The 27,578-nt window shown below is 42.9% G+C and overlaps 1 protein-coding gene across 1 annotated transcript in view; it reads left to right on the forward strand.

Annotated features, from left to right (window-relative positions):
- The window catches only part of USH2A (usherin), a 534,168-nt gene that overhangs the window by 53,350 nt on the left and 453,240 nt on the right, over positions 1-27,578 (forward strand). The window contains exons 9-10 of the mRNA XM_036277426.1: positions 11,909-12,104; positions 15,540-15,670. Coding sequence (XP_036133319.1) covers positions 11,909-12,104; positions 15,540-15,670 — 327 coding nt within the window. The remainder of the gene's footprint in view (positions 1-11,908; positions 12,105-15,539; positions 15,671-27,578) is intronic.

A 27,578-nucleotide genomic window follows, 5' to 3' on the forward strand; every position in this document is an offset into this window, starting at 1 on the left:
TCCACATGCCCAGAAAGTCCATTACAACTCTCCAAAGATAAGTGTTAAGTTCCCAGATACTGACCACAACCTAGGAATTGAAAGCTTGAATGTGTGTTGAACATGTCAACCGGCATGACTGCATGGCTACAGTATACCTGTTCTTTTAACTAGTACTTTCTTCACCTGTTCTAAGAGTTCAAGCGTTGATAGAATGTAGCTTTAAGAACAGTGTTATCAGCCCTGGCTGGTTTTGTTCAGTGGTTAGAGCATCGGCCCATGGACCAGAGAGACCAGGGTTTGGTTCCCGGGCATGGATCTTGGTTGCAGTTTGTCCCTGGCCCTGGACGGCGTTGTGTGGGTGGCAACCACTTGACGTCTCTCTCTCACATCGATGTTTCTCTCTCTCTCTTCCTCCCTCTCTCCCTTCTGCTCTATCTCAAGATAAATGCAAAACTGTCCTCAGGTGAGGATAAAAAAGAAATAAAAGAAAAGTGTTATCAGTTGAAACTTACATCCTCGGGATTTTTCATTTTCTTTTAATAGCTGCATCCACCTTTCGGAGGCTCTGGGCCAAGAGTGATGCAATGATCAGTACCCCCGCCAAGCCTGGCACTTTGCTGGCTACTTAGCTATTCTTTCATCATCCCGTGACATCATTACCTGCAAGGGTGGCCAAGCGTTCACGAAGCAATTTATTAGCAACCATGAATACTTCTCTTATTCTTTGGCTCTGATTTGTGACCCTTTTATAACATTTATCATGGCTTTTATGAATTAACTACAATCAAACTATCACTAGGCATATTTGTTAGTATTATAAATAGCAGAGCCAGCTTGAAACATTTTTATATAATAAGCCTCCCTACCATTCAATAACCTGATGGTGGAACATTACGCTCTTCAATGCTTATTAGGTAAATGAATATTTCCTGTTATTTTAAAAAGTTGTGTTTCTTTAGAGCTCCAAAGTCTAAAAATATGAGTCGTCATGACAGACGCGTGTCATATTTTACTACACATCAAGTTTCACCACCAATGTTTTTTCTTTGCTCCCTGAAAGATTTTACTCTAAAGTATTTCACTTTATGGTACAATTTTTGTAATACTGATGAATTCATTTTTATTAACTATCATTCAGGCAGTTCATATTATAGATTCTACATTAGATGTACATTTAGTGAGTCGAGGTCAAGCATTTCATTTACTCTCTGACACATGGTGATATTATTAATCTTTGAAAAACACTTGCACTAGTAATTTGCCCGAGACAGATATGTGCATAATGCATTTAAAATGTAAGTTAAAAACATGAAAGAGAGGTTAAGAGTATGGGGAGATATTGAGCCAGATTTATAGAAGTAGCAAATAGGGATAATGAAGATAGAAAAAAATCATGAAAAGTGATATTTGAAGGGATTTTCTAAAGTTGAGGAATGACATGATTCGTTGGAATTCTAAGTAGACTGAGAAAAAATAAACACATACGTAGGTAAGGTACAATACGTCTGCTGATCACCAAAGACCAGGAATAGATCCTAAAAATAGACAGAGAGAAAAAGCCAAATGATTCATAGACGCCCATTTTTAAGAAATTGCAACATTACATTTCTCAAGCCACAATGGGAGGCAGAAGACAGTGAAATGGTACCTTTGAAGTTCAGAAAGAAAGTAACCGACACACCTGGAACATATTTTATTTGTAAGTAGACCGTCAGTAAAAGCATAAAACACCTAGGAATAAATTTAACCAAAGAGGTGAAAGACCTGTACTCAGAAAATTATAAGATATGAGAGAAGGAGATTGAAAAGGTTACAAGTAGAGGGATAAACCATTCTCATGGGTTGGAAGGATTAATATTGTTAAAATGTACTCATTCACCCTGGCTGGTGGGGCTCAGTTGTTAGAGTGTTGGCCCTCATATCCTAGCAAGGATCAGAGAAGCAAAAACAATAAATAGATTTGAAGAAGACATTAGGGCAGGGTCTTGTCCTACCCCGTATCAAGTCTAATGAAGTTGCAGTAATTGGCCCAGTGAAACATGGGTTCAAAAACAAATGAATCATAATACGTGAAAGAGACATGTCGATTCTGTGTGGAAAACAGAGTGATTAATACTTAATTGTAGGAAAGTTCACTTTTCATATGAAAAGTTGGATTCATAATCTGAACCATAAAAATAAATTAATTGTAAGCCAAACAATCATCTGAATGCTGTTAAAAACACCTTTAAAACCATTCCACAGAAAACATAGTATACTTTATGACTTCTGGTACACGAAGCATAAACTTAGCAGAAGAAACTGGTACATGTGGCTACATTAAAATGAGAAACTTCAAATCATCCAAAACCGCCATTTTTTTAAAAAGAAAAAACTATAAAGTAGTAGATAATATTAGCAACGTGTTATTTTTTAATTTTTTTTTTCTTTATTGATTTTTAGAGAGAGGAAGGAAGAGGGAGAAGGAGAGAGAGAAACATCGATGAGAGAGAACATCGATTGACTGCCTCCTGCACGCCCCCCACTGGGGATCAGGCCCACAACCTGGGCATGTGCCCTGACCAGGAATCGAACCAGTGACCTCTTAGTGCATGGGTCGATGCTCAACCACTGAGCCACACCAGCTGGGCACAACACAACACATTTAAAGACAAAGGTAACTTTTAAATGGGATTGATTGAAAAGAAGACCAGTGAACAGATAATTCTCAGAAGTGGCCAGAAATGGCAGCTCAAATGGCCAATACACAGGTGTCAACATCTACACTTTTACTGGTTATCAATTATCAAAACTATAACGTTTTCTACCCATAAGCTTGGCAAAGGTTTTTTTAAAGTCTAAAAATGTCAGTCACCGACAAGGATGTGGAGTATCGATGACTCATGCACCACTGAGGAGAAGGCCCCCCCACCACGGAAAAACAGTTTGCAAATATGTAAACGGAGCCCTTACTGCCACACGAGCGATCGGAGCTATCGCATCAACACGCATAGATTTCTCAAACAACCGAGTGGCAAGAGCTTGTAGAATAACACCTACAGCATACCATTTATGTAAAATTTAAAACCATGCCAAATAACACCGTTACTAAGTCATCTGTCAATAGAAAGTGTAAATATCAAGAAATGTTTGTAAGTATTACTGAATCCAGATGTTACAGGTGAGCTGGAACATATATGGCCGTGCGTTGTTTTTTAAGTCTGGTGGTAAATAAAAGAGCACAGTTGTTTGCTTTTGTAATATTTATACATTTCGCAGTCTTCCATCTTACCATATCATTTTCCAAATCTAGAAAGCGATGTATTAATTGACCAGGCATAGATCGTCTGTATGTTAAGTAGTCCCTCACAATGGAGAGCAGGTGACTCTGGATCACTGTGTAGTTTTATAGTTCTCATGTGAAGACAGATCATTTGCTGGCTTCGTTCAACAAATATTTATGAAATGCCTTCTATGTCTAGAGCACCGTGCAGGAGTACAGCCATAACATCTTGATTACAGATGCAAGTATTTGAAAATATTGAAGGACCTTCATTTGTGGAAATCAAAAAAGATTCCCTGGCAGACACTAATTACTATAAAACATGGAGATGACTTTAGTGCAAACAAATTATGCAAGCTGACAATTTGTAATTAACAGAGAATGTGTCATTGACACTTCAAATCTTAAGAGAAAAATTTAAACGCAGCTATACTGATGAAAGGATTTTAAGTTTTTATTAATCCAGTACTCAAGTCTCACACTGGGTACAATTTCCAATAGAAAATGGTTTTATGGGACGTCGGGGAAAGATGACAGAGCAGGTAAACACTGTGCTCACCTCCTCCGCTGTCACCACAGAGTTGCAGCTAAATTATGGAAAAATCACTTGTGAGAACAACCTGAAGGCTAGCTGAAGAGAAGTCCTGTCACCAAGGATGTAAAACAAAGTCATGTGGAGACTGGTAGGAGGGGTGGAGACATGGAATGGGCAGGACCCAGGCCCACGGTGTGGTGATGAAGAATCAGGAGGAATGTCCCAGCTATGGGATCTCAGCCCCACAGAGGTCCACAGCCTGGGGCACCCGTGTCGTGAACAGAAGTCCCCATAACATCTGCTTGTGAAAACCAGCGGAGATGGTGTCCCAGCAAGACAGAGGGATGCTGGAGACCGGGGCGCCCCCTTTGAGGGGCCCACACATGGTTGGGTGTGCCCACAAACTCACCAAACTCACTCTCTCTAAGGCCCAGGGCAGGACAGTAGCTCAGAAAGCCCCAGCGACATATGAGGAGGAACTAAAGCGACCAGCTTCAAGGTGAGCGCTGAGGAGCAGGGGTCAGGGCAGTTCTCTGCTACAATGGAAGCAGGACATTTCCACGTGAGCCAGTAAGATCCCAGGGCCCATCATGCAAATTGTTCTGTGTCGTTCAACATCTGGACGCTGACGGTCAGCACTCACCCGCCATCCTGCCGGGAGCCCCGTGCGTAAGTGTCATAGCTCATCAGTTCTCTTTATACACAGACAAGGTGTGAAACTGAAGTTGTCCAGATAACTCTGCTCACAGTCTCTATGTTTTCCACATGTAGATTTTTTTTTTTACATGCTATAAAATGTTTTATTGGCTGCTTTCCAACCCTCCATTGTAGTTTGCCCATAGAGGTGCAGACAAGGCTTTGCATGAATTAGAAAGTTCCTGAAAGTAGCCCTCACATATTACAGTTGAAATATCAGACCGGCTAAGTACGGTAAGTGTCGGTGATCATTGTATTGCCACCGATATCTGACCAGCTTTGTCTGATAGTATTAGCAGTTATTTAATTTATACTATTAATTTCAGCACCTAGAGAGCAGATGAAGTACATATTTTCTGTGGACACTTTAATCACAGGAGAATTTCTCGCCAGGGGAAAGATAATTACTGAGAAAGGAACATGTCACTGAAGGATAAATGCAGGAGCATTTCGGTCTTCCCGATGGCGTAGCATGGTCAAAGCTTTTGTATACGCTAATTGAGATTACGTAGTAATCCATAGGTTAAAATCCGCGGGAAAAGATTGTGCTTCCCTTTAAATCTTTAGCACTGCTGTTCAGTTAAATAGTAGACACAGAAAGGTACGGGCCTGTAGCATGTCATAAATGTAAACAGTCTATTAGGTCATTCATTCATGCATTCATCAAACATATATTGATCAGCTATCATGTGCAAAGCACTGAGTAATTTTCTGCCTAGATTCTCTTTGCAGATGGAGGTTTTACTTCCAACCGCCCCCCCACCTACACACACCCAATCTATCACTGATCATAAATTATCTAGTTTGTCTAACAATACCTTTGTGATTGGAGCAATAGAGCTGCATAGAGAAACTTCTATTGGAAAGAAAACCAAACAACAGGTACAAGGTACAATAGTTACATGAGTACAGTGATGTTTTTATGTTTATAAAGATGATTTCTCCACCTAGTACACAAAAGAAATTACACTAAAATGGCATCATTTGAATAACAATGGAACTGCTACATCCAATGAGAGCAGAGCCTGCGGACGATTATTATTATTAGAGATTTAGGTTCTTCAAATTTCCAACCTCCTGGTCTAGTACCTGCTGAGGAGAAAGAGTGATCTGCAGACGTCCAGAACATCTCTCATTCATTTGGGCCACCAGGGAATAGCTGAACAAATTACCTCTTTTAGCTCAGTAAGTGGTACTACAGTGATGTCTTAAAAGTAAGCATTTTATAATCTCTCACTTTTAAACAAATTGCCTTCCTCTCCTTCCCACAGGGGCAAGGGCTTGCCTACATGCCTCAGAATTTTCCACCGTGGGAGGGGGCTTGGGAGAGGGGCAACTTTAACATTCCAGGGCCTTAGGTCAATACCTCGCTTCCTCAGAGATCATTTCTTATCCCCGGGTCAGTGTAGCAGCACAGTGATTACTGGTGAGGCACTTCTCTACATGGTCATGTGAATTGAGTGCCTACTATGTGTTAGGGCGTCTTCTAGGCACTGGGACTATTATCATGAATGCCAAGCACACGTGGCCATCCATAGACATTTTTACACTCGAGGTCATGCTAATTGACATTCTAGTGGGTGACTTTAGAAAATTATGAAATTTATTTTCTATCCCTGGGTTTTACCACCTATCAGATGGAGGTAATAGTAACTCCTATGTCATAGATTGAGTTCAGCTAATAAATACGCAGCACACAGACCTGACACCACACTTAGCTATTCACACTGTGTGAATGACTCGTGCCGCCCAGATACGGACATCTGTGAGCATTTTACAGTTAAGGATAGAAAGAGAAATACTTTTCTTTCCATTTTGTTTCTTTGCTAGAACCATAAATGAAGGATATAGATTCACTGATAGACCTGAGCCCTTGTTGCTGGGCCGGTGTGGCTCAGTGGTTGAGTGTCCACCCATGCACCAGGAAGTCATTGGTTCGATTCCCGATCAGGACATATGTTCAGGTTGTGGGCCAAGTCCTTAGTGGAGGGCATGCAGGAGGTGGCCAATCGATGTTCTCTCTCATCAATGTTTCCATCTCTCTCTCCCTCTCCCTTCCTCTTTCTTTAAAATCAATAAAGAAAAGAGAGAGAGAGAGAGAGAGAAAGAAATGAGCCCTGTTGCATCATCCATTCATTGATTTACTCACGCATGTTCACATTCAGTTCATTCATTCTCTCCCCATTTGTTGAGCAGTTGCTATGCTTCAGGTATTGTGGTGAGATTCATTAAAGCAATGGAATTTAATTCCTGCTTGAAGCTCACAGTCTATAAGGACAACAGACATGTAAATGAACTATTGCATATTCTCTGATTCTTGCAGTGACTTTAAAACTGTACAGATGATTGGTTAAAGGAGATGTGGTAGACATATTCAGTGGAATACTACTGAACCAGGCACATGTATGGGAAGTCCAGTTAGTACAAATGAAACTGAAACGTCATTGAAAATGACAAGTGCTCAACTGGATCTTGGGAAAACATTACGTAGAGAAAACCACCTGGTTCAGAAATGGCATGAAACATAAGGTACAAATATCTCTAGAGTTTAAAGGAAACTTTAAAAATCAATGGCAGGGTAGAGAAAATGGTGAGAATTCCAAAAAGTATTCCTAGCGTAATCATTTAAAAATCACAATTTACCCCAAACTGACCCAGACTTCCTTTGTTTTGTCATGGTTCTTCTTGTATTATCTAAAAGGAGTTGTAAAGAAACACACTTGTGAGACCAAAAATATAGTTTATTAATTTTGTTTTTGGAGGAAAGTTCATAAGTTACCTCCTGTAATCAGGTAGATGAACTTTTTAAACAATATATGTTTTTATTGACTTTTAGACAGAGAGGAAGGGAGAGAAAGAGACCAATAGAAACATCCATCGCTGGGCTACCTCCTGGACGCCCCTACTGGGGATCAAGCCCACTACCTGGGCATGTGCCCTGATCAAGAATTGAACTAGTGACCTCCTGGTGCGTGAGATGATGCTCAATACACTGAGCCATGACAGCTGGGCTGTGATGAGGTCTATTTTTTGTTTAATTAATTGAATTTATTGGGGTAACATTGGTTAATACGATTATGTAGGTTTCATGTGTACAGTTCTGTAATACATCATCTGTATATTGTATGTTCACCACCCCAAGTCTTGTCTACTGGCATCTCCATTTATTCTCTCCTTACCTTCTTCCACCTCCCCCAGCCCCCCTCTTCTTTCTCTCTGGTAATCACCATACTGTTGTGTGTGTCTACTAGGTTTTTATTTTTATTTTTTGTTTAATCCTTTCATCTTTTTCCCAGCATCCCCACCCCCCTCCCCTCTGACAGCTGCCAGTCTGTTCTCTGTATCTATGAGTCTGTTTCTGTTTTGTTTGTTAGTTTATTTTGTTCATTAAAGTCCATATATAAGTGAGATCATATGGTACTTGTCTTTCTCTGACTGGCTGATTTTATTTGTAACAGCATGGATGAACCTGGAGAATATTATGTGCTAAGTTTCATTAATTTTAAAATCAAAGAATAGACTACAAAGTATTCCTTCTCTTTTGTAGTGTTTGTAAACTCCACAAAATGGTAATAACCTAGTAGGCCTTGTCCTTAAGATCAAAAGCAGAGATATGTCACTGTGTCATTTAGTTCTGTATGCTTTAGGTCAAATTTTGTAACAAATTTAGTCTGTCATCTCTCAAAATCCTTGCTTCTATATATTATCTCATTGTTTGAACATTTTTTAAAAATAATACTCTGTTTACTGGTAATTCATAAACCCTCAGTGCTCTAAAGGAGAATCATTTTCTCTGTAGTATCGTACTGATCTGTGCACAATTTAAAACAAGCATTTTAATTTTCTTAGTTTTCTTGGTGAAATGTTACATGCAAATGATGTATAGTTTTCTTATAATTATCCATGCAATTGCATTTGACTTGCCCTCAATTTTTAATTTATTACTAAATAAATGCACACTGTAGGAAAAATAAAATTATAAAAGGTAAAAGTCATCTGTAACCACCCACAGATAATGTCAGCAAATGTTATTTAGTTTATATCCTTTCAGATCTTTTATTATTGTTATTCTAAGTAAATGCATATCATGTCTCCAAATTCTTGAAGTTGTAGATCTATATCCATATCTGTAGATGAATCTGCCTGAATCTGGAAGACGGGATTACACTCTACATATCAACTTAACTCGGTTTTTAAAATCAAACTGCATTACAGTTATCTCTCCACACTTATTTTTACATAAGTTTGTGTTATATTTCTTCGAACCATTCCCTATGGGGCATTTAACTTGTATCCTTTGCTTCACTATTATAAAAAAATCTTATATGTCAACAAACTAGATACATTTAGACAAAATGGATAGATTTCTAGAAACACACACCTTTCCAACTCCTTGGGCTGGGATAACTACCCCTTTTCCTCCCCCACAACTCTGTTCATACCTAAACCTTGCTCCTATCACTTTGAACTGAAATAATGAATTTACTTACATTTATTTTCCAGAAAATGCAAATTAATTGACTTTTATACTTTCTGTGTCATCCACACAGTAGGAGCTTAATAGACAGTTGGTAAGCTGTTAACCAAAACTTCACATGTAATGATATTAATATTCAAAGAAGTCATTCTTGAGAAAATTTAGAGGGGACCCAAAGGGAACAATTAATAAACAGGGTAATGTTTATGTAAAGACTTCAGAATTGGCTGTTATTAGAGGACTTGCAATACAGCACTTTCAAATATAAAATGAAACTCAATTTATGTAAGGTGCGTATAGCAATCATTAGAACATTATCAACTATGGGTCTTAGCCTGAAAAAATTTTTAAGTGAGGGAATTGACCAATTCAAGTTCTCCCACCAGCAATCATTTCTAAATCAAATTTATTTTATATAACCAAGAGTTAGAGATGAGGCATAGGCTTGAAGTCAGACATCGAGTTCAATTACTGGTGCTGCCGTTAACTGAAAAGTAGCATAGAATGTATACTTTCTATGTGCCGGGCACTATTTTAAGCATTTGAAATGGATTCTTTTATTGAATCTCCTAGGCTTTGGGTCATATAGTTTCCCATATCTAATGTCTCATCCTTGATATGCTAGCCCTGTGTTCTTGTATAATTACTTCTATCCCATTAATCCTGATTTTTCTCCTCTCTAACATGGGAGGTAATGACTCATCAGGTTGTTGTGAAGACCAAGTACCTAACAAAGTGTCTGTCCCATGGTAAGCCCTCAGAATAGGCTATCTACTACTTCATTAGATTAGCCCCTGGGGAATAAATAGGTCAAGTACTTCAAGCAACATTGAATAGTAAGTCCTTGACTCCACTTTACTTCTGTGAAACTCAGTTTCTTCATTTCTAAAAGGAAAACAACCTAACTCAATATCTGAATTATTATTGATGCAAAGTAATCTGAGGACAAGTGATAATGTATCAACAATGACCAACATAAAGCCTGGCACATAATCTCCATGCAAAATCTGGAAGTTACAGGATGGGGGAGGGAGAAGGAAGAGGAAGAAAGAGGTAAACGTCCAACAAAGGGCTCAGTCTCCAGTTCAGGTGATACTGTTCCCATGCAATAAATTATTTATGACCACTAATAGCAGATTCTGTGATCATACATGTATGGATCCAGGATGTGATGTAGAGGCTACAGCCTGTGAAGTGGAGCAAGGAGCAATTTATAATCAAAATTCATTTCTGGTTAATTTTTATCATCGGCAGCTACAACTACAGAGGTGGCCTTTATCAAACTCTTACTTCCTAGGAGCCGTCAGATATCATTAGGATATAACTATCACTCTGGTACCCCCAAAGTGTGGGGGAGACATGTTCCAATTGGACAAATTGGAGGAATAGATGAAAACTCACTTTCTGACTTCCCGGCTTTGGATGAGAGAAATGAGCTCATTAAAGTCTCTTCCCCAGGTCAATTAGCCATGCAATTAATCTCATGCCCATTTAAAAAAAAAATTTAAAAAATAAAAAACTCTATCCCATTGCAAAACTTGGGCCAAATGCAAAATGTTGCTACAACACAGTGTCCAAAGCCTAATTTTCACTTCGTTTCGAAGTATTATTATTGATGGCTTTGCTCCCCCTGTGACGGTGTATTTATCATGCAAGTTACACTTTCTTGCATGAAAGTTGGTGAAAGTGAGGACATGGAAGCTGTGGTCTTGTCACACTGATTACAGATGCAGTTTGTCTTCTCCGAAGCCACTGCCGGCTGTCTGAGTTTGGGATGGTGCCTACCTGAGCTGCTGGAGCAAATCCAGCAAAAGCTTCCCTTCGATATTTATAGGAAGACAAGATGTTTTTGCTTTATGCTTGTGCACTAAAAAAAAATACAGTCTCATTGAAGACTTTATCCTTATGGTGAACCTAAAAGCCATGATCAAAAAGACATGGTGACTAGGATTGCAACAACTACTATCTCAATGCTCCAAAGGCAAAATCCCGACTTCTTCAAAGTGTAGAATCAAAGATTCTACTGACGTAGCCCTGGCCAGTTTGGCTCAGTGGTTAGAGCATCTCCCTGCAGTCCAGAGAGACCCGGGTTCAGTTCCCGCTAAGGGCACGTACCTCGGTTGCAGTTTGTCCCCGGCCCTGGTTGGTCGAGCGGGTGGCAACCACTCAATGTGTCCCTTTCATGTCGATGTTTTTCTCTCTCTCTCTCTCTCCCTCCCACTCTATCTGAACAAGAAATGGAAAAAGGTCCTCAGGTAAGGATTTTAAAGAAACAAAACAAAAACAAAGATTCGCCCGACTTAATGGAGTGGTTTGGGTACTACCAGGCAGTTGTTGATAAAGGCTGGTCTTCCTCTTGTGGACAATAAAAACCTGCAGAAATGTTGGTAACATTTTCTCTCCTTTTAGAGAAAACAAGCATACCTATTATTTTCAATGCTCAAATTAAAATTAAAGTCATTATGATAATCCCAGGCTGTCAAGAGTTTGTAGAAAGGACCAGTGTGGACATTAGTCCTTGGAGAACATCTATTTATTCTGTGTCCTCCCCTTAGGGATCCATGGACAGTGGTCGATATGTCTGCCTGTTTAGAGTTTTACTTGTGAGGATGGGCAGGCAAGTTCTAAGCTCTTGACCTGTGGGATCAGATCCTGGAGGTCAAGTTTTTAATGTTCCAACCAAAAGATGTGAAGGCTACGGAACAACCACAATTTTTCGCATTGATCGTGAAGATCACTTTGCATGATGTGCATTCGCATGATCGCTTTCCCACTACCATGCCTGTAATACGCCAATTTCTGATATATAAATCACTTTTCCAAATACAAGAGTTGCTGGCTTCTAACGCTTCGATATTAGCTTAGTCCATCTAGTAAAAGTGCCTGATACATAAATGAAAAGAATAATCCCAGCTGCAGGTGTGCTTATTGTTCTGCTATTCCTGTGTTGTCCTAGTGCGACCGCTGCTTGCCTCTTTATAATGACAAGCCTTTCCGCCAAGGAGATCCCGTGCACGCTTTCAACTGTAAACCTTGCCAATGCCACAGCCACTCCCGGAGCTGCCACTACGACAGCTCGGTGGACCCCTTTCCATCCGAGCACCAGAGAGGGGGCGGAGGCGTTTGTGATGCTTGTGAGCACAACACTACAGGTAACGCGCAAACAACAACCTACACAAGGCTGAGTTGGCCTTCGAGGCTCATGTGTTTTGGGGTATGATGCATGTGATGCATGTTATTTCATTTTCTTTCTTTCTTTCTTTCTTTCTTTCTTTCTTTCTTTCTTTCTTTCTTTCTTTCTTTCTTTCTTTCTTTCTTTCTCCCTCCCTCCCTCCCTCCCTCCCTCCCTCCTCCACCCCTCCCTTCCTCCCTCCCTCCCTCCTTCCCTCCTTCCTCCCTCTCTCCTTCCTTCCTTCCTTCCTTCCTTCCTTCCTTCCTTCCTTCCTTCCTCCCTTCCTCCCTTCCTCCCTTCCTCCCTTCCTCCCTTCCTCCGTTCCTCCCTCCCTTCCTTCCTTCCTCCCTCCCTCCCTCCCTCCCTTCCTTCTTTCCTCCCTTCCTCCCTCCGTCCCCCTTCCTCCCTTCCTTTCTTCCTTCTTTCCTTCCTTCCTTCCTTCCTTCCTTCCTTCCTTCCTTCCTTCCTTCCTTCTATCCTTCCTCCCTCCCTCCCTCCCTCCCTCCCTCCCTTTCTTCCTCCCTCCCTCACTCCCTCCCTCCCTCTCTCTCTCTCTCTCTCACTCTCTCTCTCTTTCTTTCTTTGTATTGTTGAAAGTGTTACCAATGTCCTCCTTATTTCCCCCACTGACCCCCTTCTCTCCACTCCCACCCCCTCCTGCTTTCCCCAACCTAATGTCTGTGTCCATTGGTTGAGCACACATGCATATACATTGTTTGGGTTATCTCCTCCCAATTCATGTGATTTTAAATTATGGTATTGCTATCTTATTTAAGAAAGTGCTTTCCTACTGTTAGGTTTGAAAACCAAAGCTGGTTTATCACATCTTCAGAATCCCAAATAAGTAGGTCGTTTTTAGAAATGGCAATCTAGGCCCAGCTGGTGTGGTTTTGTTTTTGAGCATTGACCCTGCACTAAGAGGTCGCCAGTTTGATTCCCGGTCAGGGCACATGCCCAGGTTGTGGGCCGAATCCCGAGTGGGGAGCATGCAGAAGGTGGCCCATCGATGTTCTCTCTCATCAATGTTTCTCTCTCTCCCTCTCCCTTCCTCTCTCTAAAATCAATAAAGAAAAAAAAGTTAAAAAAAAAAAAGAAAGAAATGGTAGTCTAGTTGACTATAGTCTAGTTGACTATATCTTTGCAGTAAAGTGTTGCATTTTTCCCCCCACATCTTTTGATTAGAGTATAAATATACTTTGGAGAACTCAGGAATTATTAGTTTGAATGACAAGTTTTCTTGTGTGACCTGGATTTTCCACTGTGTCTGAAGTCTCTTGTGGAGATGTTTACATTCATTTCGATTTGGCATGGACCCTGGTAACCTTGGAAGGCTCTTTGTAAATGCTAATTAAATACAGAGATGATGATCAAAATCCTGTTCTAAAGCCAGTCAGCATTTTGAAGGGCTGGTATGTGAAAAGCAGAAGTAGGCAATCTCTGACTTCGGAAAATGCAGCAGCCCAAGCCCGACGGGGTTGAGAGTAAGCTACTCTGAAGCCGTAATGAATGTATTGGATGATTACCGATGACCTAAAATGTCACCCAGGAACGTGGCTAGGTGCTGGGGAATATAAAGATGAACAAGACAATGACAATTCCTGTCTCCATGAGTATCATCGCACAGTGAGAAAGGCTCACCCTCGAAAGAACAGTTACAAAGTGGTCCGATGGGGGTCATGGCCCGGCGGGTGCAGCAGGAGTTACCCAGGTGAAGGTGCAAGAGGAAGAGGAGTTGGGGGAGGGGTGGCAGGTTTACAGTAAGAGGAAACCATTATGTAACGGCCTCGAGGAGAACACGGAAACCCTTGAACGCGATGGAAAAGCAAAGGGCAGATTGTGAGACAATGTGGGGAAGGAGGCAGGGCCGGATTTTAGAGGGCTCTAGAAACCGTCGTGAGGACTTTGGCTTCTATCCTGAGGTTAATGCCACTTACGGGATTAGTAAAGGAAAGGGACATAATAGGTTTTGTGTTCTTAAAAGGCCTATCTGATCACCAAGGGGGGAAGGATTGGGCGGAGTCGGATGGGGCCTGGGAAGACCGGTGGGTGGGACACTGCAGCTGTCCCCGTGGGAGTAATGCTCGGGGAGATGCAAGGGGTTTGGATGGAGAGAAGTGCAGGCGAGAAAGTGGCAGCATTTTCCACGTGAGGTAAAAGGAAGGAAGAGGTGTCCAGATTCTTGCCCGCCGTTTCATTCCGAGCCACAGGGTCAGCGTTGATGTCGGCCATGGAGGCAGGGACGCAGGTAGGTCAAGCGTAGGGAGAAGAGCTCAGGTTCTGTTCTGGACAAGTCACCGTGTGTTTGCAAGAGAAACTCCACTGTGGGCAGCCAGACACACAGCTCTCAAGCTCTTTCTTAAGGGGGGCCTTCCGTGATGCTTCAGGAAGATCAGTGTCATCGTGTACGCTGGGGTGCTTCATGTTCATCACAGCAGGCCAGGGTGCGCTTCTCCCTGCGATTGCGTAATTCAGATCCCTCTCACCCACCTGACGAAAGCAAAGCTCTGTGAGAAGGGTGTGATGTGTCTTCTTCCCGTGACCAAAGTCCTCACCACTTAGCGCAGTGTTTGGGAACGTGGCAATAACCCAATAAATACCCATTGAATGGCAAATAAAGGAGATTTTTCTAGACTGGAGGTGGAAATTTGAGAGTCGTCAGCATATGTGAATGGAAATACTCTAGAAATACAATGAATCCATTTAGTTTTCGGTTAGCCCATAACCAATATCCATCAGGATGTAAATTTTCACTTAAGGAAAAACTCCTGACTAGGGACTTGTGAGCTATAGGAATTACCCGATATTTCTACAATGTCAGACTGTTCTAATATGTAATGCGAAATGCATCTGCTATGTCTAAATATAATACATTTCTCTTGATATTTGCAATGAAAAACAATAGCCATAAGCACTAACCGAAGCATTTGCTTTTAATTATGTTAACCGTAGAGTGATGATTTATACGAAATCGTCTCTTATTTCACAGGATGTAGTTCCGGAAAATATTTCTAATACAATCTACTGCGTTGCTCCTAACTGGATAACTGTCCTCTACCATGCAGACAGAAATTTCTCAGATTGGCTTTAGGTTAAATGCCTGGCCTTAGGCAGAAAGAAAAGTTCTAAGATCAGAAAGAAAGTCTTTCAAAGTGTGCGGGCCCCAGCGAGGGCCAGCTCTTACGAAGTGTGCACAATCTAGCAGATGGGGTTACTGAAGTAAGGCGCGGTTTGCAAGAGGTCCCTTGTTTCATATGCTCTGGGTCACTACATTGGCAGGCAGAGATGAGAGGTGCCTTAGAATGGACGTCCCGAAAATTATAGAATTCCCTCCAAGGAATACAGTCTTTGAATTTTGAATTATGCAGCTGATCTTAATGAACTGGAAGTCCTGATGCATAACCTCTCCCTGACGCAGGAAGGAACTGTGAACAGTGTAAGGATTACTTTTTCCGAGCCGTCGGGGCAGACCCTTCGGCCATAGACGTGTGCCAGCCCTGTGACTGCCATCACGTTGGCACGAGAAACGGCAGCCGCCTGTGTGACCAGGTGAGTCCTCAGTATTGAAGGTAAAGAACTGTTGTATTTTCAAAGGCTAATTTGGTCCGGGGCAGGTAGCTTAGTAGGGAGAGCATTGTCCCAATACGCCAAGGTTGTGGGTTCGATCCCTGGTCAGGGCACATACAAGAATCAACCAACGATGCATAAATAGGTGGAACAACAAATCAATATTTCTGTCGCTCTCTTGCCCGTTCTCTTGCTCTAAAAATCAATCAATCAATAAAAAGCTAATGTGGGACGTGTTCTACTTGTGGAATTGAGGGCCATGATTCTCAGCATGTTCTCTGTGTTTGCATTTCAGAGAGATGGTTGCTTTAGGAGGGGTTTCTGTGCAACTTTTATTTTATTTTTTTATCCTCACCCGAGGACATTTTTTGCATTTATCTTCAGATAGAGCGGGAGGGAGAGTGGAAGGGAGGGAGAGAAAGAAACATCAATGTAAGAGAGACACATCAAGTGGCTGCCATCCACACGACCCCAACTGGGGCTGGGGACAAATTGCAACCGAGGTACGTGCACTCAGCGGGAACTGAACCGGGGCCTCTCTGGTTTGCAAGCCGACGCTATAACCGCTGAGCAACACCGGCGGCCAGGGCCTGTGCAACTTTTAATATGGACCTGAACTGTCAGGTGACTTGGGTGGCCCTCTGCAGAGAATAAAGGCTCATTTTATTTTTACTTTTACAAATGTCGAAAAAAAAAATTGGAAGATGGGGGTTCAAAGTCAAATGGAAAGTAAATTGAGTCTGTGTCTTGGAATTGTTGAGAAGTAATGTTAATAAGTGATATTGATGACACAAAAGCCAGTTTCCTCCCAAATTCCACAGAGCACAGTATAACCAAGGTCATGTGCACACAGGGCCAAGTGGTGGTTCTGGTTGTTGTGCTTCTAATTTTCTTTTCCCAACCTTCTCTCTATCTTGACAGTACAATGGATTCTTTTTATTACTTTGTTTTTGTTACAGATGTTTCTCTTTTACCTCCGCAGATACCCTCCTCCCTACCTGCCCCCCCCCCCCGCCGTGCCAAGCATTGTTGTCTATGTCCATTGGTTACATGTACACGCATATAAGTTCTTTGGTTTTACCTAATGGATTTTCACAATTTTATGCACTTTTCCTACAACATCACCAACATTAATTTCTGAGCTACATAAGCACGGATTCTAACTAACCTGGGTCAATAGATCCTACCTCAACCCAAAGAATTAGAGAAATTATTTGCAAAGCATATATATCCAATGAGACTAGACTCTGGTTTATAGAAAGAGTCTTTACAACTCAGTAATAAAAAGACAGTCTAATTAAACATGGCTAAAGGATCTAAATAGATAATTCTCCAAGGAAGATACACAAATGGTAAATAAGCGCTTGGAAAGATATTGGACGTCATTAGCCTTCAGAGAAATATAGATTAAAACCTCAGTGAGATACCACCCCATACTCACAGGCTGCTGGTGGGCATGTAGTGTGTTACAGGCAGAGCCGTCTAGTGCTCTTCAACATATTAAATACAGAGTTATCACCCGGCCAGTGTGGTTCAGTGGTTGAGCATCAACCCCTGCACCAAGAGGACACTGGTTCGATTCCTGGTCAGGGCACATGCCCAAGTTGTGGGCCTGATCCCCAGTGGAGGGCATGCAGGAGACAACCAATCGATGTTCTCTGTTATCGATGTGTCTATCTCTCTCTCCCTCTCTCTTCCTCTCTCTCTAAAATCAATAAAGAAAGAAATTATAATAAGTAAGTAAGTAAATAAATAAATAAATATAGAGTTACCCTATAACCCAGCCCTTGCACTTCTAGGTATATATGCAAATAAAATGAAAACATACATAGTCACACAATTTTATCATGAACTTTCACAGCTACTTTAATCCTAATAAATCTAAGTGTAGAATAACCCAGTGTCAGTCAACTGCAGAGTGGATAAATACAAGGCAGCATATCCGCTCAGTGGGATATCATTCCACAGTAAGAGGAAAGGGCATAATAACAGAGTTTCATGTGTGCTTTGGTCTCAAGAGGGCGAGTACGGGACGGGAAGAGACAGCTTTTCCAAGAGATGCCTCTGTATGTCCATACAGTCCATGAGCAGAATTCGAGTTCAAAAATACATAAAACAAAAGACATACTTGAAAATGTTAACTTCTTTCCCTTTAGAAACATTTTTTTACCCTTTTCTCTTTCTAATTGCTTCTGCGATACTTTTTATAGCGGGGGGAATAGAACTTTCACACAGACCACGTGTAGCTGGAGAGCGCCGTGTGCGGGGGTTGGGACGCAGGTGTGGGGACGGCTCCGTGAATGCAGCACCTCTCGCTGTTTCTCTCTCAATCACCTTTTACCGTCATTTTTATCATTTTTCTCATGCTCCAAGTGCAGACACAAAGATTCTTATTGCAGGTGAAAATATAGTGTCAAGTGCACCTCGCCTACATAATGTGCCCAAAGGTTTCTAAAAATGTTTATGGTTGTTTTCAACGAGATAGCAGGACGCACGCTAAAAAAAAAAAAAAAAGCTCCCAACCGCGTCAGACTTGCACACTGGAGTATGGAATTCAAGGGCATTTTTAAAACTCATTCAATCACAGCCCTTAATAATATTAGGGAGCATACAAGAATATTAGGCAGTTGTTCAAGTCTCATTTTGTTCTAATGACTTAGGAACGGAGCCAGCCCCAAATGGCCTGGGCGGCTGTGCTGTGGGCTCCGTGTCTGAAAAGGAGCTTCCCCTTGGCACTTGTCACCGGACACTCAATCCAGTCTCATAAGATGTGACATGTTTGCCTTGTTCTCCCTTTAGAAATGTTTTCATTGTTCTCCCCGTGAATGCCAAGATCTTGAGGCTGGCATGAAGTAATGATCTGAGTCACTACATCCTAAAAATATCGATGCCAAAGTCAAGATGCATAGAACATCTGAAGCAGAACAATAATGTTCACATTACCAGGGGAGGAGGAAATGCAGAAGAGTCATTATTCTGATCAGGAGTCCTTCATATAGAGCTCTCCGTCCCTGGGGCCACCAGGGGTGAGTTTTAGGGTATCTATACATACCTTTAATTTCTTTTTTATCGTTGACACTATTACAGATGTCTCCCATCTCCCTCCACCCAACTCCCGGCCCCCCAGGTCCTTACCACATTATTGTCTGTGACCACGGGCTATGCATATATGCATATAGGCTCGTTGGTTAATCTACATTTTATGTAGGAGTATTTCTGTGTATTTATTTGTTTGTTTATGTATCTTTGAGGGGAGGGCTCTTAGTACCTTCTTCAGACACTAAAGGTATACATGAATGGAAAAAAGATGAAAATTCACAATACTGGGAAATAAAGTCTTTTTATCTTAAGAGCTGTGGCTGTTGGTAGAGATACGTCCAGTGTGAGCAGCCCAGGACGTCACGGCATTTCGTTTTCGTGTCCTCTGAACTCAGTGCGTGAGTGATTTCACCTCTGTCCTCAGCCTTTTCCTAGTCAGGTGTGACTTCCATCCGGAAGTACCAGACAGAGCCCAGGCCTGGATGGTGCATTATAAAAACATCCCAAGGTATCTGGGGGAGGGTCTTTGAACTCCTAGTTAAAGGCCATAGAGGTAGAGGTCCCGGTCAGCTCTGACCCAAGGTGGAAGGACACTGTCGGCTCAGCCTGTCCCTTCCCTGACCTTGCCCTTCGTAGGCTAGCTGGCATCCCTGGTGCACCTGCTCCGGCCACCTGCACAGGTGCTGCTTGCTGGTGAGCTGAGGAGACAGTAGAAAGTCCCTGGCACGTGGCCTGACTCAGGTGGAAGGCATTCAAGAAATGTCATTCGGGTGCTTTTCTGTGTGGGGTTGTTTCCATCCCTCCTGCCTTCTTTCTCACCTCTCTGCTGGGTTCCTAGATCTGAGGAAACCATGAGGGGTCAGCCCCAAGAGTCAAGAAGACACTCAGCCGGAGCTATGCTTCTCCAACTTTACTGCGCATGTGAATCTCTCTCTCTCTCTCTCTCTCTCTCTCTCTCTCTCTCTCTCTTTTTCAGGGCTTGGTGATGTTCTTTATTGAGATTTTATAATCAGACATGGGACTAATGGCTTACATACTGCATGCTTTATTTGGATGGATATAGGCAAATGTGTGAAAAATATCATTTTGAATAATAATGCTTATTATATACCTGACAGTCCAGATGTTTACCCTGCAGTGCTTCATTTAATCCATCAAACAGTCCTACTCGGAAGGTATCATAACCATCCCCATTTATGGGTGGGGGAGTAGAGGTACCAAGACAATAAATAACTTTGCGCTATGTCAGATATCTCTCTGAGAGTAGACTCTGATTCTGGGAGGCTGGAGCAAGGACTGCAATTCTCTGTTTGTGAAAGTTTCCATCTGATGCCCTTGCGGCTGGTCTGTGGACCACACGGATGTGGCCAGCACACTGTCTGCCAAAGATGCGTGGGTAAAAGCAGCCGATTGCATGTGTGTGGGGAGCGTGGTGGTGGTGAGCGTGTCCCTGTCCACACATGTGTGTACACTTGGTCAAAGTGGGTTCACTCTGTTCTGTTCTCCGAGACCCATCTTAATAGCAAATGGCTTTTTAAGTTTTGCACACCACTGGGCCTCTGTTAAATCACAGTGGAATTGTACACTCAGCTTAAATTAGGATCTAACCTGAGCCCCTTTCTTAAAAAAAATAACTGGAAGAAAAAAAACAATAAGGGGATCTGGAAGTTGGCTGAAAACTGAAAATATAGTTGTAATTATATAAAAGGAAGAAGAACGGCTGCAGCAGTGCTCGGTGAGACATCGTCAGACTGCTGCAGCGGAGCCAGAATGGAGGGAAATGATTAGGGGGCATTAAAAAATAGATTCATAAGGCAGGAGACCAGGGCTTGACGTGAATTAGGAGAAACGGAAAGTCATCGCTGAAGGAAGTATTCCCAGGTCTGGCCCAGGGAAGACGGACTCATCAAGAATAAGGACCCTACTCATGAAAACTGATTGTTTCACCACAGTGATAATTTTCAAGAAAATACGTTAGAAAATGGAACCGAATATATTTTCTCTGCATAATGTACTATTTGCGGCAGTTCATCGATGCTTTTTCATCGGCTCAAAACTCAGTAGTTGTCATTAATTACTACAGTATGTCCCAAAGTCACCATGTGAATTTTCCAGAAAATATATTACCTTACATTTTGTGTTGCCCAAGTATTAGAGTGTACAAATAGATATACCGTACAAGTTCTTGTAGCCTGTGAGGACCTCGATCCTGGATAGTGTGATGAATGGGTATTGTCTGAGAACATTTGGATGGTGAAGGGTATGAAAGGTGGAGAGAGTTGGGCAGAGGTCACGTGGGCTCTCATTCAGAGAATTAATGAGAGATGAGGAGTAACGTTTCTCCTGCAGCTGGTAAGCTGAGTGATAACTGGCTAACCTGGGGATGTGGAGGACCAGCTATAAAGGATAAGAACAAAGGTGCTGGGAGGTAAGGAAGAGAAAATGGATCTGAGCTGGATAGAAAGTTTCATGAAGAGTTATCCAAGAACTAAGGTTGTGACAAGCCCCTTGGAAGTAGAATGGGGTAAGGACAGGGGGCCTCGGAGAAGTTTGAGAATTCCCCCAAGATCACACCGCTAGTAATGGTAGAGCAGAAATTCAACACTCGTTTTGTTTCCAAAGCCCAAGGCCAAGTTAAGGTTAAGGATGCTGGGTCTTTCTTTTATTTTTTTAATCCTCACCCAAGGACATTTTTGCACTTTATCTCGAGATATAGAGTGGGAGGGAAAGAAGGAGGAAGAGAGAGAGAGGAATATTGATGTGAGAGAGACCCATCGAGTGGTCGCCACCCACACGACCCCATGCTGTGTCTTTCTTAACCGCATGTCCCATAGCTGATTGCTAATCAGGTTATGTATGGACACTGTTCAAAGGTAGGAAGGAATATATTGATTCTATTTAGAATCATTATACCAGATCTGATTAATTTAATCTTAACTATTAAACATGTATAAGTAGGAAATAGCAACATATATATAATTGAGTGGCCAAATCATTTTTTGGAACCAATGCTGTTGTTGAATGAAGATTTTGGTGATGATGAAGAGTTCATGTAGTTCCCTGGGAACGTCATACATATCAGGGTTTCAGCTTATTATTGTACACACAAACTGATTTAAACATTTTGTAAAGGTATGTTTTAAAAGCCTGTTTTATTTTCCTTATCATCTCAGATGACCATCTTCCTCTCTTAATAATGTTTGGAGTTTCTATTTTCACCGGTTCAGTAAACTAACACTGTAGTAAGTAGGCATTCTATTGTATAATTTCACAGCAACTTTAATCAATTTTACCCAAATAAAACCAAACAAGATTGTTAAACCAAAAGAGGTAACTCTCCTAAAAGCGTATTTCTACAGAAATTTACCTATAGACATGGAAAATGCATTTATTCATGTTGGAACTACTTTTAAAACGCTACCAGGAGATCTTTCATCTTGATAAAGTCATCCTGTGAATCACCACTGTATTAATTTTGCAGCAAATTACAGTAAGACCACACACTGTATGGTTGTACCATTCAGGTGACATTTATGAAATGCTCTAATTTAACACGGTGACATATACTACATGCATCTTTTGCAAGTTATAGCTAATAATCTCTGAGCGAAATAGAGCTAAACCAGGAAAGAAGGGGGGGAGCAGGGGGGATGATGTAATAGGAAAGTATTCCCCTTTGAGAAGCAGCACTATAATTACTGTACTCTGTCTCTCCGAACTGCTCAGCGGCTGCTGGGAACGGCCTGTGTGGGGAACCTCTTTATCCTCCTTCCATCCTGGCCCCTCAAAAGACTGAGAAAAATGTGTTCCACTCCTGACATTACTTCTCTGGCCTTGCTTCTGAACGTTAGCTTTCCGCACGCTCCTTGGAGATTACGATGGGCAAGTTTGGACCGCGATTTCTCGGAACTGCCTTTTGGAGGGGGAGGGGAGCTGCAAAAATACACCGGCCTGACAAATGACAGGCATTGTAGAATGGCAGAGAAAAGACACCTTGGTTCCCCACCAAGTAGAAGCTTTTCTTCTCCAATGAATGTTTTCGACAGCTGAGCAAGATGATAAACAGCAGTATCACAAAACACTTAAATGGAAACAAGTATGATGATGTACGTTATTCACCCGGCATTCTGCGACTCGTGACATTTATAGGTGGCGGAGACGACGGCAGATTCATTTATTTATTTTTGAAGAGGAATGAGAACCTCACAAAGGTGGCCGGTTACATTCATGTGGACTTTTCTTCTTCAGAGAGGCAGACGGTTCGGGAAAGAAATCATTGTGTCTCTACCAGAAATACACTAATTCTCGGGGTTCACCTCGTAGGACTGAGCAAGCTCCTAGCAGGGAGAACATTTCGGAGATAGATGATAGATAGAAGACGGGGCAGAGAGCCGGACAGATGACAGACAGGTAGACGGGCATGTGTTTTTTCTTAGAAGCACCAGTAATGCTGCGAATGATTAGATAGTTCATAAATATTCTTTTAAAAAAATTGTCAGAACCAGTTTATCTCTCGATCTTTTCTTCTGATGCTCAGTAGTATAACTACTCCACGATCAGAAGCACTGTTTCTCTGATGCCCGGTATGGACCTATCAATAATGCGAAGAGATGTACGGCAGAAGAGGAGAAACAGCAACAGCGTAAGACCAGTTCCTAGGAATCAACTAGTTTAGTGCAGTGACAAGGTCGGGAGCAAGTACTTAAAGCACTGATGGTGAAATGTCAGTTTCACCAGAACCACCAACGAACCTCTTTTTAAACGAAGATGTCCTTGACTTGACCTTCAGGAGCTTTGAATTCTATAGGTCTGAGCTATTTGGTTGTAGACAAAGCACTAATGTTTGGGATACATTAAACATAGGTTCAATACGTATATTCAGTATTTTCCAGTCTTTAAAACAGACATGTGTGCTGGATTGAGACAAATACTTTAAAAACAATGAAATATATATATTTTTTTACCTAAATGGAGAATGATTTTGAGTAAGTATTGTCTAGGAAGCTATTTAAGTCATAACCAACTCTGAAAAGTGAGTAGAAATTGTGATTCTTACAATATTTGATGTTATCTTTGGACATATTTCAATGACATAATTCATTTAAATTAATTTATTCGGCCAATGAACATGTATTTTGTGGATGCTGATATGTACCAGGCACAGGTAGTCAAGAAGAGAGTAATAGTGAGTGAAAGAAACACTCAGGAACTGGTACATTGAATTTAACCTTCCTGAAATAAATTGTTTGCTTTTATTAGTTTTAAGTATTTTTTTATTTTATTTTATTTTTTTTATCCTCACCCGAGGATATTTTTCCATTTTTTGTACAGATAGAGTGGGAGGGAGAGAGAGGAAGGGAGAGAGAGAGAGAAACAACGACGTGAAGGGACACATCGAGTGGCTGCCACCCGCACGACCAACCAGGGCCGGGGACAAACTGCAACCGAAGTACGTGCCCTTAGCGGGAACCGAACCCGGGTCTCTCCGGACCGCAGGCCGACGCTCTAACCGCTGAGCCAAACTGGCCAGGGCTTAAGTATTTTTTTTTATTGATTAGAAAGAGAGGAAGGGAGAGAGAGATAAGAAACATCAATCGGCTGCCTCCTGCACGCCCCACACTGGGGATCGAGCCCACAACCCAGGCATGTACCCCGACTGGGAATCAAACCGGGACCTCTCAGTCCATGGGACGATGCTCCATCCACTGAGCCACACCGGCTGGTCGCGTACAGTGGGCCCTCATTTATCGTGGTTAATCAGTTCCAGACTCTACTGCGATAAATGAATTTCCACAAAGTAGGATTCTTTATTTATAAACCGAATATTTTTTGCAGATAGAGCATAGAAAACTTGTTTACAACCTTCTAAATATGCTTTTTAGCATCATTAGAACCCTTTAGACATGAAAATAACACCCTTTCGTCACCATAACACTTGTATTACCCAATATATTAGACAAAATAAGAAAAAATAAGACATATTAGACATTACAGATATATTATTATTGCACATTTAATTACACACACAGCTCTTACACACAACCACTAACCTACGAACATAGTGCAACTTGTTCGATGATGAAGTGATGAAGATGAAGAGATGTACTTACTGCACCAAGGAAGAGCAAGGCTACTGCTCCTCTGCAGGCGCGACCTCAGTAGGAGAGTCTGCAGGTGGTGCAGCGTCTTCAGCAGGTGCGTCATCATCTTCTGCTGAAGGGACACTAGGAGCAGGCAGGGTGGGTGCGGCTGAAGAACATCGTGATAGGCGGTCGCTGGCGCTGTCTCTTCATACGCTGAGGAGGCTTTTGTAGGGCCCTCCCGCTCCATCGAGTGCATCGGAACCGCAGTGCACGCACGGGGCCCATTCGCCATCGTGTCCTGCGCTACCTTAACAGTTCTCACGACTTGCGAGAGAGGCTCAAGTGTAAGGCCAGCTTCCTCCTCCCGACCCCCAGGAACCTCTGGCTGCTCTTCCTCCTCCTCACTCGCAGACTTAGTCATGTCCGCCAGATCCTCATCAGTGAAGGGATCTGAATGTGTCTCCAGCAGCTGATCCACGTATTCTGGACGATTCTCGCCCTCCTCAAGGATCTTCTGGGACGTGTTGTTCACAGAGTCCCCTGCTGCAGGCTGGTCAGCAGAGACGGCTTCTCCGTGGAGAACGACACTCTTCAGATGATACCCCTTCTGGAACTTCTAGAACCCACCCCTGCTCGCGTGGGATCCGGGAACGTTGCAGAAGAGGGTCCTGGTTGAGGTCCATCCGCCCTGAAGCGCTGATAGAGCTGCCTCACCTGCTCCTGGGGGTGACCAGCGCGTCCAGCGGAAGGTTTTTCTGGCCGCTGTCACCGATCCAAAGGGCCAGGGCAGACTCCGTTTCCACTATTATGACTTGTCACGATGCACTTTGCTTCCTGTTGACAGAGACAGTGGCCGTTGCTCGGATGTTCTTTTCATCTTTACGGATGGAGCGGATGGTAGACTCAAGTCATAACCTCCGCGATTTTCCTGCCGTCTCTGATCACACCCAAGGGGTTCACCTTCTCCCGGATGGTGAGCATCTTCCTCCGGCGCTTAGTTTCATCCTCAGGAGGCTTCGAGGAAGCAGCGCGTTTAGGAGCCATCGTGGGGCTTAGATAAACCTTCTCAGAAATCGCAGACACTTAAAGAGCAAAGATGCTTCCGACGCGACGCAGAAGCATGTGTGAGAGAAGTGAACTTGCACGAGGCTGAGCCCATCAGTGGCCAGGACAGGAGGGGGCAGGACAGCCAGCCAGTGACCAGCACGCTCTGATTGGCTCGGTTTCACCACACCCGATCTTCTGGAAAAAAGTGATTGCCCACACACGGGGGTGGTCCAGCGGGTGCCCCTGGCGCTGAAGGATTCCTGGGGCGCGCGAACACATAGGCCTCCAGTCCACACGTGCAGTCATTTTAATTTTAATTGTATTACAGGGCTGTATACTTGACTCAGACAACCAAGCGCGCTGTATCGTTTTCACTGTCTCGATCAACTTTTTAATGAATATATTTGAAAAACCGCGATAGACTGAAGTGGCGAAAGTGGAAGCGTGAAGTGGCGAGGGATGACTGTGTTCTGTTTCAATTGCCTGTTCCGTCTGGCCCTTCTCAGGGTTTGGCCCATGTGGGCCCCTGCCATGGCAGTGCCCTGGCTGGCCAGTATCCGGACTGCAGTCCACCGCAGGTCCCTTCCATCACTTGCTACTGGGTCAGCAACCCCCCCCTTCAGTCGCCCATGCTCAAGCCGAGCATCTTTGTTTCTTTTTTGTTTTTGTTTTTTTCCATTTTTTGTACAGACAGAGTGAGAGGGAGAGAGAGGAAAAGAGAGAGAGAGAAACATCGATGTGAAAGGGACACATCGAGTGGCTACCACCCGCACTACCCAACCAGGACTGGGGACAAACTGCAACCGAGGTACGTGCCCTTAGCGGGAACCGAACCCGGGTCTCTCCGGACCGCAGGCCGACGCTCTAACCGCTGAGCCAAACCGGCCAGGGCAAGCCGAGCATCTTTGTGTTCCCTAGTTTCCATGTCTTTGAAAGGTAGGCGATACAAGGTGGAGTCTTAGTCGACGAAAAGATTCCAAAACGCGAGAAGCAGACATTAGGGTGACCGTGAGAATATGAAGACACGCAGAATTCTTGCACATCTAGGGAGCCCTTTTGTCCTTCCGCAGGAGGGGACTTAGGGTTGCAGGCGGTCTTCTCTAGATGTCCAGAGGCAAGGTGGTTCCAGGTGAGATGCATTCCGTCCGAATGAGACTCCAACAGAACAGTATGTAGAAGGCAACCTTTGGCCACGGAGCGCACTTCTATTTCTTTTCAACCTTTTCACTCTCCCGTGGCTCTGTGGACCACACGCCCACCGATCACTGCCGCTGCTCACTGCAGACCATAATCGAAGCCCCGTCTTGAGTAATGACTAGTTTCTGGGAGGTGGGCTGGACACGGGGGCGGGGAACACAGCCGGGTACAAGGAAGCACTTTTCTGTCCTTGCGTATCTTCCGGGACCCATATGTCTTTCACACCGAGGTTCACTGTCACCTGCAAGCCGACCCGATACACGTATCAACCTGTGTTTGTCAGAGTTTTAGACATTTTCATGTCAATTATGCTTTATCCTTAAATAACCACCCAGTGAGCCGTATGTCTCCGATGAGGAAAAATGAGGCAGTGCCAGATTGGTAAAAATTATTTAATTAAAAAGCCCTTCTCTACACCTCTGTGACGGAATGCCAACCTCAGGTGGTCCTTCTGCACATCCTGAGGTTATAGGTAAATCAGACCCCGGCTACCACATGTGCTTTCCCGCCTCTTGAGTATGTGG

Source organism: Molossus molossus, unplaced genomic scaffold, assembly GCF_014108415.1.
Source record: "Molossus molossus isolate mMolMol1 unplaced genomic scaffold, mMolMol1.p scaffold_m16_p_23, whole genome shotgun sequence".
In the NCBI taxonomy this organism is placed as follows: domain Eukaryota; kingdom Metazoa; phylum Chordata; class Mammalia; order Chiroptera; family Molossidae; genus Molossus; species Molossus molossus.